This window comes from Bos javanicus, chromosome 8 (genome assembly GCF_032452875.1).
Source record: "Bos javanicus breed banteng chromosome 8, ARS-OSU_banteng_1.0, whole genome shotgun sequence".
NCBI lineage: Eukaryota > Metazoa > Chordata > Mammalia > Artiodactyla > Bovidae > Bos > Bos javanicus.
Window position 1 is genome coordinate 77530219 of NC_083875.1, and position 19617 is coordinate 77549835.

The window sequence follows — 19617 nt, forward strand, 5'->3', positions numbered from 1 at the left end:
AAGGTTATCAGCTGATTTCTCAATAGAAACTCTACAAGCCAGAAGGGAATGGCATTATATATTTAAAGTGATGAAAGGGAAGAACCTACAACCAAGAATACTCTACCCATTAACACTCTCGTTCAGATTTGACAGAGAACTCAAAAGCTTTACAGACAAGCACAAGTTAACAGAATTCAGTACCACCAAACCAGCTTTACAACAAATGCTAAAGGAACTTCTTTAAGCAGGAAACACAAGAGAAAGAAAAAAACCTACACAAAATAAACCCAAAATGATTAAGAAAATGGTAATAGGATCATACATATTGATAAGGTAATTACCTTAAGTGTAAATGGATTAAATGCAAGAACCAAGATAGACTGGCTGGGTGGATGAAAACATGTACATGTATGCACTTCCACTTACCACATCACTCTACTTAGCCCCTCAAAATATATAATTATTTTATAGTTAGGTTAATCATGTTTCCATTATGGCTTGCAAAAGTAATGATCTTTTATTTTTTGTCTAGCTATTGATTGTAAACACTGATAAACATCTTCTACTATTGTCATTTTTGCTTAATACAAAAATTGTATCATGATTGAAGTGAAGTCACTCAGTCATGTCTGACTCTGCGACCCCATGGACCGTAGCCTACAAGGCTCCTGTCTGTGGAATTTTCCAGGCAAGAGTACTGGAGTGGGTTGCCATTTCCCTCTCCAGGGGATCTTCCCAACCCAGGGATCGAACCTGGGTCACCCACATTGCAGGCAGACGCTTTACCGTCTGAGCCACCAGGGAAGCCCATATCATGATTAGTCAACAGAAAATAATAGAACTGTCACTAAGGTCAGTTCAGTTCAGTTGCTCAGTCGTGTCCGACTCTTCGTGACCCCATGGACCAGAGCACACCAGGCCTCCCTGTCCATCACCAATTCCCGGAGCTTACTCAAACTCATCTCCATTGAGTCAGTGATGCCATCCAACCATCTCATCCTCTGTTGACCCCTTTTCCTCCTGCCTTCAATCTTTCCCAGCATCAGGGTCCTTTCAAATGAGTCAGCTCTCTGCTTCAGGTGGCCAAAGTATTGGAGTTTCAGCTTCAACATCAGTCCTTCCAATGAACACTCAGGACTGATCTCCTTTAGGATGGACTGGTTGGATCTCCTTGCAGTCCAAGGGACTCTCAATGATCACTGAAACTACCATTTAATAGAAAAACTATAATCATTTCTTAAAATCCAGATACATATCAGAATTATCTTGGAATTTTTTGAAAAATACAAATGACCAGGTACTGCTGTTGTTCTCCAAAGCTCCAGATGTATTTTTAATGAACAGCCATGTTTAAAAACTGGACTGTGTGATGATCTTTTATCTAGTCTGTTTCATATTCAGTGTTCCCATTTCATTTAGTTTGTTTTCCAATTTCTCCATCTTTTGATGTTTTTTCTCAAGCCTTTACCAAGCACAGTAGAAAAGCTTTTGTATACACGTGTGTATATATAGTATGTATAATATATATATTCTATAAAATTTATCAATTTTTGCCTAGTCAAATTTAAAGAATTTGACATTTTGATTCCACTTGTTTGACTTAGTATGAATAGAATGCTAGATCCCTAATTCATATTCACTCAGAAATCTGATATGTACTTTCATGTATTTTGGCATCTAGTATTACTGCCAAAGTCTAGAAAGTATTATCTCAGTATTTTAATTTAAAAAAATTTAAATGAGGCTTAAAACTTCTAATCCAGTTGTGAGAATATAAAGAAATTATTGTTGTTTAAAAAAAAGGAAATTAATGTGACACTATTAAGTACAGATTTTCTTCAAATCTCACAAAGTTTTATGCTACTGTCATTTGTTTTCATACATTATTCAAGACTCCAATTTGTATTTAATTGAGCAGTTTCAGCTGCATGCAACAAAGTATGGTAAATTCTCTTCATTTTTATTCTATTACAAATATTTTCTAATTTTCCTTGTAATGGCTTCTTAGATATACTCATTTAAAAGTGGACATTTAATTTCCAAGTACATGAGCTTTTTTAAGGTATCCTTGATATTAATTTCTCATTTAAATGCTTTCTTCTCTGCAACCACCCTCTGTTTTTTGTCTTCTAAATTTACTGAAACTTTTGATGGCTAAGCCTAAGATCTCTCTTGTTAAATGTGACACTGCACTGAAAATATGGGGTTATTTTCAAGTATTTTTTTTTTTGGGGGGGGGGCAGGACAGTAATTTTAATCTTTTTTTTTTTTTAATTCTATTGAAGGATAACAGCTTTATAGAATTTTGTTGTTTTCTGTCAAACCTCAACATGAATCAGCCATAGGTATACATATATCCCCTGTCAACTATCTTTTGATATTGATCTCTAACATAATTTCACAGTAATATGAGAACAGACTCTCTATGATTTCAACAGTCTTCTTAGCTGACTGATGTGAAGCCAAGGTTGAGAATTACCACCTCCTCTTCGAAGATTAACATGTTCTATAGCCCCTTAATTATCTCCTAAATTTGTTGAGGATTTCCACAAAGCTATCCCCTCCACATGCCTCACAGTCTAATCAATGTTTCAAGTCTTTGTCACTTGAAAAAGAATCCTGAACAAAAACACATGTGCTCTGTCCTTCAGTTGTATCCAACTCTTTGGACTGTAGCCCACCAGGGGGCAGTGAGGGTGGGAAAAGGGGATATTCCCCATCCAGGGATCGAACCAGTGTCTCCTGCATTGCAGGCAGATTCTTCACGTGCTAGCAGGGAACCCTATCACAAACATACTTTCTACTACAGATTTCACCCACATGCCATCTCCAGGCTGCTTTGCACCCACTGCCTGCTTAATATTTTGCTAGGCTTACAATAGTGCCACATTATGGCTGGGATCAGTGCTCAGAGTTTGTACACAAGACTGTAAGTTTAGTGCCTGAATATGAAACATATCACACTTTGATCCAGAAACTAGAAGATGGGAGGTCATATTGGGTAGTACTGGAAACACAAATGAGAAGAGGAAAATGAAGAACTTGAAGACTCTTTTGGGAAAAACAAGACTGGCCAAGAGCATGGTCTACAACCAGCTACAGTTTAATACCTATCATGTTCTCTTTGAGGCATACTTCTCTTTTTCTTAAAAGAGAGGGACAGAAATGGGGGAGAAAAGAAAAAACCCAACTCCTGTCTACTCTTTGCAAATCCAGAACAATGGGACCAATTCAAATGGATCAATGAATGACCTGTACATAATAGCTAAATCCATAAAACGGAAGAAAATATAGAGGAAAACCTCCATGACCTTGGATTGGGAATGAATTCTTATATATGGCACCAAAATCAGGAGCAACAAAGGAAAAACTTGACTTTAAAAATTTAAAACTTTTGTACAAAGGGCATTACAAGAAGTGAAAAGACAATCTGTAACTGAAAGGGTTTAATATCCAGAATATATTTTAAAAACTCCCACAACTCAACAACAAATATTTTCAAAAGGCAAAGGACTTGAAAAGACCTTTCTCTGAAGAAGATGTACAAACAGACAATAAAGCACAAGAAAAGATGCTTATCATCATTAACTCATTAGGGAGATACAAACCAAACCACAATGAGATAACCATCCAACACTCAGCAGAATGGCTGAAGTCTGAAACAAAACCAAGAAAAACAGAAAATGGTTAAGTGTTGCCAAGGAGGTAGAGAAAATTGGAAAACACACCTTGCTGATGGGAATGTAAAATAGTACAGCTGCTGTGGAAAATAGGAAGTTCCTCAAAAAAGTTAAAAACTATCATATGACCCAACAATTCCACTCTAGGTAGACATCCAAATGAATTAAAAACAGACTCAAACAAATACTTACTAGTGTTATAACAGCATTATTCATAATATCTAAGTGATATGTCCATCAACAGATGAATGAATAAATGTGGTATGGCCATAAAATAGAGTATTATTCAGCCATGAAAGGGAATGAAGCGCTGACACATGCTACAACATGAACGAACCTTGAAAACGTGATAAGAAACCTGACATAAAAGACCACATAAAGGCACACCTCGTTTTACTGTAACTTTATTGTCCTTTGAAAATACTTTTTTTTTTTTTTAACAAAATGAAAATTTGTGGCAACTCTGTCCAGCAAGCCTTCCAGTGCCATTTTTCCAACAGCATTTGTTCATGTCTTTGTGTCACATTTTGGTAGTTCTTGAAATGTTTCAATTGTTCTCAGTTATTACTGTATTTGTTATGGTGATCTGTGATCAGTGGTCTTTGTAACTGCAGATGTGGTGGAAATGGCAAGAGAACTAGAAGTGAAGCCTGAAGATGTGGCCAAATGTCTGCTATCTCCCAATAAAACTTTAATGAATAAGTAGTTGCTTTCGATGGAGGAACAAAGAAAATGATTTTTTGAAATGAGATCTATGTAGTAGTCCTGGTGAAGAAACCGAGAAGACTGTTGAAATGACAACAAAGTGTTCAGTATAGCATATATTAGTTGGTAAAGCTGTGGCAGGATTTGAGAGGACTGATTCCAATTTTGAAAGAAGTTCAACTGTGAAAGGAAGTTCATCACTTGTGAAAGGGAAGAGTCAATGCGGCAAACCTCATTGCTGTCTTGTTTTAAGAAACTTCCACAGCCACCCCAAAACCTTCAGCAGCCACCACCCTAACCAATCAGCAGCCCCAACATCGAGACAAGACCCTCCACCAGAAAAACGATTATGACTCACTGAAGGCACAGATAGCATTTTTAGCAATATTTTAATTAAGGTATATACATCGTTTTTTAGACATTAACACTAGTGTGCATTTAATAGACTACACTGTAGTGTGAGCATGACTTTTATATGCACTGGAAAGACAAACACTGTGTGTGACTCACTTTATTGTGTTATTGGCTCTATGAAGGCGGTCTGGAACTGAACCCATGCTATCTCTGAGGTATTGCCTGTATTACATAATTACATTTCTATGAAACATCCAAAATAGGTAAATGCATAGAAGACAGAAAACAGACAAGTGGTTGCCAGGGGCTGGGCTAAGGGGGGAATAATGAGTGATTTCTTAATGGCTTTGGGGTTTCCTCTTGGGGTGATGAAGTTTTGGATGATTGTGATGGTTGCACAACACTGTGAATGTACTTAAATACCACTGAACTATAGATTTTTAAATGGTTACAACAGTAAAATTTGTTTTATATATATATATATATATATATTTTTTTTTTTTTTAAAGCAAAAATGAAAACCGCAGGCATTCCCCACAAGAGCTTTCCCACTAACCTTATTACCATTTGCTAAGACAGCCAATTACAATGCATGCTTCCTTTGGGAAGACTGTTTCCCAAAGAACAGGGGCTCAGTCAAGTGTATCCTGTTCCTTCTACAATATTCAGTAAGCAGTCAAGTCACCACTTCTCCTTTGGAAAAGAGTGAATACTGAGGAACAAAAATGTGCTCCTCCAACATTTTCCCCCTTCTGGCATGATGGTGTACTGCGGATTAAGATGATCACAAATTCTGTGACATTCTCCTCATCAAACAGTTTGGGGCCTATGAGCCTTAAATCTGGGCAAGTTAAGCTCGACCAGTAGAATACAAGAGAAATGACACTGGGCCAGTTTGGGGGATGGGGGTGCACACCTTTAAAAACTGACAGCTTTCATTTTTCCTTGAAATACATGCCCTTGAAACCTATCCACCATTTGTGAGGAAGCACAAGTAGCTCTTGTAGAAAGGCCCAGGTGGAGACGAACTGAGACCCCCCCAACTGCACTCCCAGATGAAAGTACATAGTAATTAAGATAGCTAAGGGAATAAGCTCTCTTGAAAGTAAATTCTCCAGACCCAGTCAATTTGCTCCAGCAGTATTCACCAATCCTTGCCAAAGTGCTCAATCATGAATAAAATTAATGACTGATTTTTGTTCTAAGCCCCTGTGCTGTGGGATAGTTTGTTATGAAGCATTAAATAACCACAACACACTGGAAATTTCCTTCCCGCTCTAGAAATTAGGTGCGGAGAATGGGTCTGAATAGCTTTAAAAAAAAAAAAAAATTAGTTTGAATATACAGCTACTATATATCTCATGAAAGAATTAGCCCCCACATTCAGCTTTGGCCTTCTGAGGGAAAATATACCAGGAACTCCCATAAATGCCTAGTTCATAGAGTGGTAAGCAAGACAGATTGGATTGTGGCTCTGGGACAGGTTAAGGAGTTGAGGCACAAATGTTAACACCTTATAAACTGGAATTACAAACTGAGATGAGAATGTGTTCATTACTACCTCAGCTCTGGAAAAAATCTCCACCTTAATATATTCAGTCTCACCAGCACAAAGGTGTTGGAAAGAGATGTTTTTCCTCCATTTCCAAAAGGGTTGACCATAAATAGCAGTTCAGATGGGCTGGGAAGGGACCACTCCTACTAACAAGGAAAGGCTGCTAGCTACCTAGCTGAGGAAAATGATGGTTTGAAAGACAGAGAAATCCTCTCCCTCGCACTGTAGCCCATACAACAAATGTGTCTGTGTGCTTATCTAGATCTATAGTCAAATTTATTCCAGGGATCAAAGGTGATGGTTAACTTTTTCTTTATAGTTTTTGGTAGAAAACAATTACTCCATATTCTCCCCCAAAATAGAGTCCCCTTACACATACACACACAACTTCCCATCTTAACAGAACACAAAAGGCAAACCTCCTCTACACTGCCACCACCTCCCTCACCACAGCTGCTGCTGCTAAGTCGCTTCCGTCGTGTCCAACCCTGTGCGATCCTATAGACGGCAGCCCACCAGGCTCCCCCGTCCCTGGGATTCTCTAGGCAAGAATACTGGAGTGGGTTGCCATTTCCTTCTCCAGTGCATGAGAGTAAAAAGTCAAAGTGAAGTTGCTCAGTCGTGTCCGACTCTTAGCGACCCCAGCTGCTGTTCCCCATTTCTCTGGATTCTCTTTACTTCAAAATTCTGTGTATCCTGTTATTTTCCAGGTTCATTCTAATCAGAATTTTACCCTAATGACTCTTTAAAACTCCTATTATAGACATGGAGGTCCTTCCCTTTACTAAATCCATAGGTTAATAGTCAATCCAAGATGAGTACTTAAAGGCAACAGCATTCAACACACTTCTTTACCATCTTTCTACTTGTGAAAAAATTTTCCACAAGCTTTCAGCCTACCTGCCTGTCCATGTCCTTTGCTGGTTTACTCTCATCTCTCTAAGCTGAAGTTAACAGCAAACCAGGACTCAAATCTTCCCAAAGTGTGTTTATCAACATGCTCTAAAATTCATCTAGTGAGGATTTCTCAACCTTGGCACTATTCACATTTTGAAACCAGATATCTTTGCTGTGGGAGGCTGCTCTGTGCATCAGACAACATTCAGTGGCATCCTTAACCTCTACTCATTACATGCCAACAGTAGCCTTAACTATGATGTCAAAAAGGTCTCTCTAGACATTGTCAAAAGCCCCCCTTTGTAGTTTCTGGTTGAGAACCAGAGACCTCATCCTTGGCTTTAAATACTATCTATATACACTGGCGGCTGTATAACTTGTCTGTAGCCTGAACCTCTCCTCATGCTGCCTTCTCATTATCTCTAATTATATATCTAATCAAGTACATCTCACTTAACACATCAAAACTAGACTTCTGACATACACCCCAACCCATATGCACCCTGCTCACTTTGCTTGGCATCTCTCTTGTTCTCAACTCTCACACTTTTATTCATCAGTAAAACCTACTGGCTCTGCCTTCAAAACATACCCCAATTTCTTACTAGAATTTGACTACAATTTCTTACTACCGTCACTGCTACCAGTCCAACCCAAGCTGGTATTAACTCTGAAATCCTAACAGTCTCTCTGCTTCCACCCTGGTTCAATGGTTCTTACCGGGGAACTTGTTAGAAATGAAAATTCTCCTCCAAGCCCAGGACTAGCAAATCAGAAACTCTAAGGGTGGGACACAAAAATTTTAGGGCATTAAGCTCTGCACATCAAACACCTGCACCACTTACCTGTCCCCATCTCTCCCATCAATCCCTATACCACTTTCTCCCTAGCTCACCTTGACCGTCACACTGAACTGCCTGGGTTCTAGATACACACTCAGAACATTCACATTACATCACATTTTCATTAGCTGCCTCTCTTCCTGAAAAGCTGTTCACCCTCCCAGATATTCTTCAAGTCTCTAGTTACATGTCACCTTTTCAGTGAGGCCTTTTCTGACTACCCTATATAAAATAAAATACGTTCTTCCTTAACTAGTCTCCTTAATCTTGGTTTTTCACCAAAGCACTTATCACTACCTAACAGGCCATATATGTGTTTTGTTTACTGTTTCCCTACATTCCACTATGTAAACCCCATATGGACAGAACTTTATTTACTCCTATGCTTTGAGCAACTAGAAAAGAACCTGTTACTCAACAGATGTTCAATAAATGTTCACCTTCTGAAGCAAAATGGCTGCATATGGTTGACTAGAGGAAAGACACAAAAAAGTTGAGGAGAACCACTTCATGTTACTTAAGTAACTGCCAAGAAGATTTCAAGAGCAGAAAAACAAACAAACAAAAATCCTCCAAAGTGTAAGTGAATGAGAGAAGCAGAATGCAGCAGTTAACACTGCAGAGTATATCAACTGGTTAGCCAAGTTTAGGAAACCTACAAAACTGACCCCAGAGGCACCAGTACCCTTTATATAAGCCAAAGAAGACAGATGAAATTCCAAAGGAGAGAATATCATGTGCAATACTACAGAAGCAGACATTTGCCAAGTATAATTTTCCCCAAGTGTGTTTTCACTGGATCTACTGAGAACAGTTAAGTGAAAAGGACAGTAGAGAATAGGACAAAGCTGTATTATAAAGGTTTCCTTAATGCAGGACTTATTGACTTAATCAACATGTTTAATGTTAAGAGAGGAAGCAGATATGCACGTATTTCTCTGCCTTAACAACATAAACTTGTTTTGCACAAGGACACACATGTGCTCCAGGTTCTTTTATCACTAATGTTAGTAGCATTTTTATTGGTCCTATTTTGTTGTAATTTGTCTACTAAATTAACATGGTAATAATGTTTCTCAAACAAAAAACTCTTTTCATGACTACATTGAGGCCAAGTCTGAAACACTAATTCTGAATACACAGAGGCCAGTTGTCATTTATCTCATTTGCTAAAATTTGTGTAGGATCACAAGTATTCCACTTGGGAAATAAAATCCTGAAATGTTATTTTCACCACTCAACCCAATATGAGAACAATTTAAGTCTACAGTATTTTAGGAGGGTTTTTTCGTTTAAGGCTTTGGAGAATTTTAAGTATCTTAAACTCCTTAAAAGATATTCAAATCTAAGATGAACATATCAGAAACAAACAGCAACAAAAAATCACACCAGGGCGACAACTAAAAGGTTCTTTAGAATCACCTAGGTGGGTGATTCTAAAGAATCAGGCCTCACACAGGCCTCACCACCACTTTCAGTCATGATGCCCTGACTCCAAATAATAGTCAAGAACCAAAAAGAGCAAGCAAAAGCCCAAGTTACCTGATGTCCCAGTTGGTTCTCTTTCTAACACACAATATAGTATATACACACAGAATTTAACTGAGGAAACAAAAAAATTAATGAAAAATAATCTCAAGTGTAGGAAAATCTGGGGGTCAATCAATTCCAGTAGTCTTTAAAAGACATGATTACTCAAAGTAAATTGAAGACATCTTTTTCTTTCTACAAAAAAGGCAAGACAAACAAGTGTAAAAGCTAGAGATTTATTGTTATTTTGTGATTAATAAATTGTCAAACTGGTTATGACACTACCCCACACTGTATACCACCAATTGCTAGTACAAAAGTTTTAAAACCATACTGAGGCATAAGGCAGAGAGAGCAGAGACACACAAATATCATCCTTAACAAGTTCCTCTTAGTCATGCCTCCATCTTAATTAACCTTTGTACCTGTTTTATTCCAGGGGACAGTGTCAAAACAGTGCACGAAATGGTGGGCAACCTGCCTCTTCACCTTTTTAATAGCAAGCAACTTACAGAAGTAATGGAATTCAACTTATATTTCCCTTGATTTTACTGGTCTGAATTAATTTTAGTTACTTTAACATTTTAATTTCCCTTAACTGTACATGAGAGAATATAATGACCTAAGAGAATACTGAACCAGAGTCAGCCAAATATATTACTGACCCCAAAGTTAGGTTTTAATTGGTCCTAAAGGAATGTACCACCCCAATAGTTTGAGAGTTAGGCAAACAGAATTTCCTTGGGGAGGGAAGAAAAAAGCTGTAGAACAGCCAAATGTACTCAACATTGTTAAAACGGCTCTTTGTTTTCACCCCTGAATGATACTTCTTTACTACACTATATGCACAGAAATCCTAACAGAATCTTGGTTGCCAGTATTATTTAGGCTGGCCCAATCCAGGACAGAACCCCACCCCACCCCCAAAATTCCCCTTCTCTCAGGCTCTGAAAAGCACAATATTTAACTATTTCTTAATAGAACTACCAAAACACTTCAGAAACAAGTGGCTCACAAATCATTTTAAATTCGTGTATTGCCTGTGCATGAGAAAACTGATAAATCCCGAAGATAGTTCTATTTTTATATGGCGATTAAAAATAACTGAAACATCAAGACACTTTCAGTGAAAGCAACATTTCAATTACAAATTGTAATGCCTGTTAAACTACCTATGGGAGAAGCTGAAAGTCCTAGGCAAATGCACTTTGGGGTTATACTACAGTGCTCCTTCAGTCTGCACAAAGATTAAGGTAATTTACAGTCAATCTGTGAATGCTGAGACAGTGTTACATCATCTTGTCTGTACAATTAATACGTCCTTAAAGAGACAACCAGAATCAGTTTTTCTACTGTATTTTCAACAAGCCTCACTAACCAGTACTTTTGCTGAGATGTTCATCAAAGATGCTGTAAGATTCTACACAATTAAGAAATACTCTGCTTTGAAGTATTTCCTTATCTTTATTTTTTCCATTACAGATATTTTGCTCAGATGATCTACTGTAGTATGTTTCTAGAGATGCTGTCCCAAATGTGCATACATACATTGTATACAAATAAAGCAAAAACTGTCAGTAGTATAAATCTTACAGCATTTTTGTTTGCAAAAATACATGCCAAAGTCACGATAAGCAATGTTGTATCACAAATTATAAAGCGCAAATGATTTGCTTCTTTTTAATGCTTTTATTCTACATAAATTACTACCAGAGACTAATGTTTAAAAAGCAAATAAACTGGACAGATGCAGGACAAAAATCTGTTCACCCAACTATAAAAGGTGATATGTTTTTTAAAAATTACAATAAATGCAGAAGTGTTTGACGCATGCAGTAGCCTTAAATGAAAAAGCATTGATTCCCACTGTTCCAGGAAAACAAAAAACAAACAAACACAGTGAAACCCACACATCTTACTGCACTCCACCTTAAAATGTATCATATATTGGGTTTGTTTATAACAGCACAGAATTCCAAGAGTCAAAATGAAATAAAGCGGGTATTTTAAAGATTTAAGAGCCGTTATCAAAAATAAATTACATTTTTTTCAAGATACAGAAATGCTGCTATGATGGCTGAGAGCCCAGTAACCTTTCAATAGCCGCATTGATATCCCCTCCTGTGGCTATTAGCGCTTGCAAGTTTGCTTCACGGTTCAAAAATCCCATTGCACTGAGCTGTTCCAGTTGCTGCTGAAATCTAACTTCTGGATTCTGTAGCTGTTAAACAAAAACAAACAAACCAAAGCTCTAAGGAAAATCAGTCCATGTCACATCTAATCTTTTAAAATTTTAATTGCTTTTTAATATTTGCTAATCTATTAAGCGATATAAAAGCACTGGCCTCTCTTGAAACATATTCAACATATTTAAAAGTCCAATTAGTACTTTATTTACAGAGGGAGCCCAGCCTGGTGCTCTGTTACAACTTAGGTGAGAGGCAGGCTCAAGAGGGAGGGGATATACATATAATTATCACTGATTCGTATTGTTGTACAACAGAAACCAACACAACATTGTAAAGCAATTATCATCCAATTAAAAAATTCAAGAAACTAAAAATATATAAATAATGGAAAAATAAAATACTTTTATTATTAAAAAAATAATTTTTAAAAAAGTTTTGGAGCTATTGACCAATTGGGTAATTGTAAAGGCCAGTGTCCTCATATACAAAATTCTAAAGTTCTAATCTAATGAGGCTTAGAATGTCTTTAATTTCAGTATCAGCCAGTAAAGTCTTCAGAAAAAAGTTCCAGTTTCAGATGTACATATTATACTCCTCATTTTTTCAGCTGCATCTCCCTTTCAGAAATAATGTACTACAGAAATACATAAATGATCACTCAATTCTGGGCAACATGATAATGGTGAAGTCTACAGATTGTTCAACTTAGATAACAATTCTGCCCAATACCTGAAATTGCTTTTTCCTATTAATTCAAAGAACATTTACTGAGCCAGCAAGTCATGCTAGTTATCAGGAATACAAATCCTCGTGTAAGATAAAACTCTGACCTGTTTATTGTATTGAATAAGGCTTAAAATAAAAAACTATGCTGTATTTTCACCATGTAGTAGTTTGAGCACAATCTACTCTACAGGTTTGAATTTGCAATCATCTGTAAAAATGGCATATTCTTAGTAAATAAATGATTCTAGATGCAAGAACATTAGGAGTTCACATTTTTTAGCCGTATTTGTGAGGTGTATATATGTAACACAAGTTACCATAGGAAGCAGTAGCAGGTGGGGTGAAATACTTACAACTTTTAAGCCAAAATACAATGAGCAGATAGAATACAGTTGTTTGGGAGGTATTTGGAATAATCAGTTTCTATTCCTCCCTGACAAACTTTTATAAAATATAATCTATTTCAGTTTTCTAACACAGACTCCAAAAAAGAATGCATTTTAAAAAGCAATTTCCAAAATTACAGCAGAGCAGTTCTTCCCTAAAACTATAACATTTCCTTTAATGTCTAACATAGTAGCAAAGTTAACAATTATAATGCCTATTTTTTAGAATCAATATAATTAAGAACAAACTTTTCATTACAAGCTAAGCCCCCAAAGATGACCACTTTCTTTACTTTTTTGAAATTTCTACCATTAAGAAGAGCAGAAAAGAATCATTACCTGAGGATTCACTCCAGCAAGAGCCTGCAGCATTTGCTGGATAAACTGCTGGTGTCCAGGTTCGGTGGTTCCTACTGTGGGACTTGGGTTTTCGCTAGATGTAGAAGTAGAGCCATTGGTTCCTGAAGAGCCTCCAGTACTTCCTAATGCCCCCAGGCCAGGAGTAAACCTAGAGAAAGCACCAACTGTTAGTAAATCTAAACTCCTAAAAATAAGAGGCCAGACCAGGCTAGCTAATGGCAAATCAGTTATATTTCAATATAATGTTAGCTAAGTTATTTTCTTAAAAGAAGCATTTTTACTTTGAAAACTCTCTTACAAACAATCTCAACCCAAGAAAAGAATGGCCATTAAATCTGAAATTCTCAGAGAAAAGTAACCACTGTGCACTTGCACAATCTTTCCCAAATAAGCCTACCCTGGGATGAGGCCGGGGGCTTCAGTTGCTAAGGTCTGTAAACCCTGCTGAATCTGTAATAAGGCCTGCATTGCTCTAGGGTTTGACATAGCCGATAACGTATCAGGATTCTGCATCTAAGGAAGAAAGAATACCAGTAGTTACGAGGCAATTAAAATTAGTGAAGGTAAAATGACAATGTTTTGCTATGCTTCTTGAGAAAATCTAAAACCTTACTCCTAGACACTGGTAATCCGTAATTTCTTCCCCAATATAAACACAAGCACCTCCCCTTTGACAGCAATCTCATGTGCGAATCATCACTTGACCTCCTCCCAAGTCCATTGTGAAAACCATTTTTCATAATGAAACACAATCAGGAGCTCCTCTGGAAGCCATAGTTGTTCCTTGTTTTCCAACAGATAAAAAGCGTTGTTTCTAAGAGACGATCTCCAAATGCACAATTTATATCACATGGCAATATGGTGAAAGCCACATATTCCTCCTTGACTAAGTGTTAATCTGTTGCTGATGGAACAATTTTACCAATCAGATATACTCTAAGACAATAGTTCCAAAGTTGAAGTTAACACATGTGTTGGTTCAGCTGCCCTACTTCCAAATATACACCACCTGACTAACCAAAAAAGATAGGTCTACATCATTACAATAAACCAAAGACACTGACTAACCTTAGATAATGGTTTATAGGTCAGAGAATCATTTGGATAATATTTAAAAGCCCTCCCTAGAACTACCAGTTTCAAAACACCAAGACTGACTCCTCTTTTCTTTTTAAATAGTAACATACCATGGCAATCTCAAGTACTTTTTAATTAAAATAACTTCCTTATATGACAAGACTGACAATTTTAATCTTGCTAATTCCAAGTTTGAGGAATGAGATCTACCCCCTGGAAAACAGGCATTCTATTAATTTGAAGGAATTAAAACATTACGAAGAAACCAAACACGTTAAGGGTAGCTCTCTTCCTGTTACTCGAGATTAGTTAAACCATGAAGTAAAACATGACACAATGAAGCACTTCAAAGTTAGTAAAGTGAAAGGAAATGGTTTATGATATTAACAAAGCATTCAAAATCCTAAAAATCCTCAAAAGCAAAAACCAAATGGTCCTTTCCTCAGAATTTATATTCTTAAAAATAGAAGCAAAAGGTCAGCAGTGAAATGGGGCTCAGTTAAAAATCAAGCTGAATTCTCTGCAAATTGACAGCAGACTCTATTCTACATTTTGCTATCAGCCAGAGAAAAAGCAAGGAAAATGTTTACCATCAAACTTTTTCAAGCAAATCATTACCGAAGACAGCTAGCATCTTTTCTTACTCACTTGTTGAAGGAAAGTTGGGAGCTGTTGTCTCATTTGTTCTTGAAGCTGAGGATTTCCAGCAAATAGGGGATTATTCAGCATCATCTATGGGGCAAGTGTTCAAACAATTTTAACTGGAAATATCTGAAACAAGTAATGTACCTTGTTTAATAGTCTATCTTCCCCCCCAGTGCCTAACCTGGCACTTAACAGGGAGGAAGGTAGAACATGAATAAAAAAGGGAAGATATTGTCCACAAAAGGGATCTCCAGAAAAAACAAAAATGAGGCATCTTCTCTCTCAATGAGAATGGTGATTATGATAATATCATGCGATATCCTAAAAAATAAAAGCAATCGTTTTCTTAGGCTTTTCCTTGAGTAAAGGTGAATATTTGCCCTACGAACAAAAAATGGGAGTAACTGGAATTCATGAGATACATTTTCTGCTACACTCACAGAATAAACCTAAGCATCAATACATGGAACTATACATGGCTTGCACAGACACCTCAACACCCAAGTGGCAAGCACAGAGAAAATCCAGATCTAAAACAACTGTATCTACCTGCCTACTGCAAAAGAGCTAATATTAGGTCCAGAAAAATAACACCGCAGAACAGCAAGCAACTTGCCAGAGAAATGGAGCTGCCAGGTGAAAATCAGCCTAGGACTAGAAGCGATAGATCTCTGGGGATAAAGTATTAAAATGCTTTAATAAGACCTAAACAATGTAAATCATTTGAGAACACCAAAATTAGCCTCTAGATTTCACCTCACTACCACCAGAGATGAAAAAAATGGCATGCCTAACCTTCAAATGGGTGAGTTAAAAAGTCAGAGTCAGGGCCAATATTAATGTGTTGTATACCTAAAAATAAGATTACAATACACAATAGCATAACCAGAAACTAATAAATTCTCATAGCTTCAAAAAAGACAAATTTTGTATCAGTTTCCCCAAACAGAGTGAAAAGTCAACTAACAATGATTTACTGATAGCCTATTTACCAGTCCACATCCAAAGTCTGGTGGGGGAGCGGTGTGGAGGATGATCCCTGCCCTCAAGTATTAATAATTAACTACATGTGAGAGTAATTATATATTAATTGCTAAAAGTAGAGAGAATTCTTCCCTCGTTCCCTCAGTTTATCAACTGTTGCAAAGTAGATTCAGTTAATTTAAACAAAATAAGATAGGAAGAAGTCAGACAAGTTTTATGAATATAAGGCATTTATTTTGAAGTGACCAGTAAGTTCACAGTAAATAAAGTAAAATCTACTTGAGACCAACAAACCTGCTTCTTTAATGGCTCCAGTCAATAAAGTTACCACATTTATCTTTTAGGATTCATGTTATTTGAAAAAGCGTGTCAACTTAAGCTGATTCATACTTTTTCAGAAAATTGTTATCACATTTGATTAAGATTCTTCTCCTAACTTACCTGACTGTATAAACAGTTTTTACAATCAGACTTTTTTGAATACCTAAAAACGAAAATCAGAATAGAGAAACTACAAACTTTAATACACTGGTAACCAACACTGTAAATGTTTCTAACAATTATCTATCAATATTGTAAAAGCCAATTCACATCTAGCTTACTTTTGTTTCAACCTTTTGCTTTTAAAGTAAAAAAAGCAACATACAAAAGTGCTCAAGTCACTTTACAAATGTAAAATTGTTAGTTTAAATGGCTGGGAATGTGCTTGTTAGAGTCAAAATTTTAAAGCAAGATGTACATTTAATGATTATTAAATAGGCAAATATGTATTTAAAACCATACAAACAGGATCACTGATACTTATTTCCACATTTATTTTAAAGTGCTATCATCACAGTAAGCTTAAGCATTTAATACTAATAACTCAATTTTATAATGAATAAAACAATATTTCATAAAGTATACCTACATATATAAAAGTATATAAAAATTTACCTAAAAAATCTTTATTTCCAATTTTACAAATTTTGAGAGAAAAGAAGTTATTACTGAGGGTTGTTAACTCAAACATATCTGCTATATACTTGAATCAACATGGTTTCAGATTTTAGAAATGTAAAAACTAGCTCATATGATATAATGAAGAAAGTGATTTAACTTTAAGAGCTTTTAAAATTTTGGAAATGGAGAGAGATTACAGGAAACTATTTTAAATTCCCAACATTCCACAGAAACCATGTTTAATAAACAGCAAATATAAATTATAGACAATCAAGGTTTAGTTCATATTCTCTAAGGTTTTTCAAGCCCAATGGTTCTTAACTTATGGGTACATCAGAATCACTTAGGGAACTTGGGGGAAAAAAAATCCAATACAGTTATATCAAACTGTCTGAGAATGAGGCTAAAAAACAGTTTTTTTAATCTTAAAATTTCCGAAGTTATCCTAAACATTCAGCTAGGGTTGAGATTCACTTATTTTTTTAGTTATGGTCTCTTCTGAAACAAGTTAGAAAATAATTACTTGATGAAGGACCAGTGTACTAACTTTGGATGGAGATCTATAGTGGAAAGAATGAAAATACTGTTCCCACAAATCTCTCTGCCCATACTGAACAATTTCAGGCTATTTTATAACTGCCATTTTGAACATGACTAATACTCAGAATCTGTGTGATCTAATAAATAAGTCTTTCAAATGTATTAACACTTCTTAATCACTTTCAAGATTTACATTACACTAAAGAGTACTATTTCTGAAGCGCTATTTTGAAGAATAGGCTTCAAAAGGGAGAGCAATCAGAAACTTTTCTATTCATCTCCTACATGAACATATGTAGATATAAAGTAAACCTGAACTTCTTTCTAGCCAGTGGACAGAGGAAATGAAGCTGCTTTAATTATATCAGGAAGTATTAATTGACTGTAAAGAAACAAACTGTCCAAAAAATTGGGAGATGCAATTTGCTTCTCTAGTGTATTAAGGCAGCACACACAAAACAAATGTGCCAAAATCACAATGATTTGGTTAGGCCATTTTGATACACAGTGCTCACAATTATAAACTCACCTGTGCAGCAAGGTCAGGGTTCTGGCTTAGTGACTGCATCATGCTTCTCATGTAGGGGGCAGACAACATGTTTTGCATAAGTTGTGGGTTTTCAGTTATTTGCTGCAACAAGCTCTGCATTCCTGGTGTATTGAACATACTGGCTGGAAGTTTTTTTAAAAAGAAGACATTTTATCAAGGGAAAGATAAATAAACAAAAGAAAGTTTTAAAACACAATAATTTTGCAATTTTAGACAAACATACCTATTAGTTATCAGCTGAACTAAAGAATTTTTGAAACTAAGATCGCTAAAACTACATACTCAAAGTATACCAGTTAAGGAGGGTTTACTGACTTTAAAGATTCTAGTTGCATTTACATGAAAATCACATCTTATGGAAAGGCTAGGTTCTAAAAAATCAATTTAAGGCAAAATTTACTACTGAAAAATCTCATTAAGTGAAAATGTCTGAGCCAACTTTTCCTCCAGAATCGCTTAACTAGAATCATATTCAGCACTCAGTATATTCCCACCTAAAATAGAAGGAAGCCTCTCACCCAGGCCTCTATGACATTGTCACTGAATCCTGGCACTCAATGAATTCAACCCCAAATTAAGGGGCCTTCTTCATACTTCAGTTTCCCCATCTGCAAAATGTAGATACTTGCTACTGTTATTTTTTTTTGTAGAGAGCTATAGCTAAATGTACGTGAATTCAATATTCTCTGGAAATTAATCTGTTCAACATATATCCACATTTTCACACTTGCCAACTAAATATACTCAAACTCAAATACATTCTCCAACTTTTTCACTCCCCTTGTTCTTATTCCATTCAGTGCAGTTTAACAGGCTCAAAGCATTTGACTCTTCCCACTTAACCTTCTAGTTTATTTTAATTCTGCAGTTTTTCTGTAGTAATTTTTGTTTTTCCTATTCTCTCACATTATTTCAATTTACATTACTCCCCCACCCCCGCCACATTCCAGAGACTAAGAATATTCTAAGACAGCGGACAAACCTAGTCTGCAGGGCAAATACGGCACGTGACCTGTTTTTGTACAGCCCATGAGCTAAAAATGGTTTTTACACTTTTAAATGGTTAAAAAATTTTTTTGTGTGTGAAATGTGAAAACTATATGAGGTTCAAACTTCAAGTTCCATAAATAACATTTTATTGGGACACAGTCACGCTCCCTTATTTATTATCTATAGCAGACAAAAAGTCTGGACAGAGGCACCATGTGGCACTGTCATACTCTACACAGCTGTTGGATGAACCACAAATCAGTGACTCCGTTATACCTTATGCCCCAGGAATTACTGTAGCAAAAAAAAAAAAATCATACACAAAAATTTTTTTTGTGAAACGTGAAAACTGTATGAAATTCAAACTTCAAGTTTCATCATACTCTACACAGCTGTTGGGTGAACCACAAATCAGTAACTCAGTCATACCTTACGCCTCCATGAATCACTGTAGCATACTGCTATTTCTCTTCTCATTACCAGTGCATACTATTTATGTCAGAACAAGAAGAAAAGGGGGAGAACTGGGACTATGCGTGCCTGCTTTTAAGGCACAGTAGAAGATGAACTATTTTATCAAATGAGGTGGCAAAACGATATTACTATGCAATAATACTAAAATAATAAAATACACTTCAACATTGTTAGACAAAGCACTACCACAGCAAAGCAAGTCAGAAAAA

General features: G+C 36.3%; 1 protein-coding gene across 2 annotated transcripts in view; it reads right to left on the reverse strand.

Annotated features, from left to right (window-relative positions):
• Positions 1-9767: 9767 nt before the first annotated feature.
• The window catches only part of UBQLN1 (ubiquilin 1), a 57353-nt gene continuing 47503 nt past the window's right edge, over positions 9768-19617 (reverse strand). Inside the window, exons 7-11 of one of the 2 annotated variants that reach the window (XM_061426015.1) lie at positions 17924-18066; positions 14932-15015; positions 13604-13719; positions 13186-13354; positions 9768-11766 (exon numbers count right to left, since the gene is read on the reverse strand). In XM_061426015.1, coding sequence (XP_061281999.1) covers positions 11614-11766; positions 13186-13354; positions 13604-13719; positions 14932-15015; positions 17924-18066 — 665 coding nt within the window. In that variant the 3' untranslated portion in view covers positions 9768-11613. The remainder of the gene's footprint in view (positions 11767-13185; positions 13355-13603; positions 13720-14931; positions 15016-17923; positions 18067-19617) is intronic. The other variant, XM_061426016.1, reaches the window with a different exon arrangement.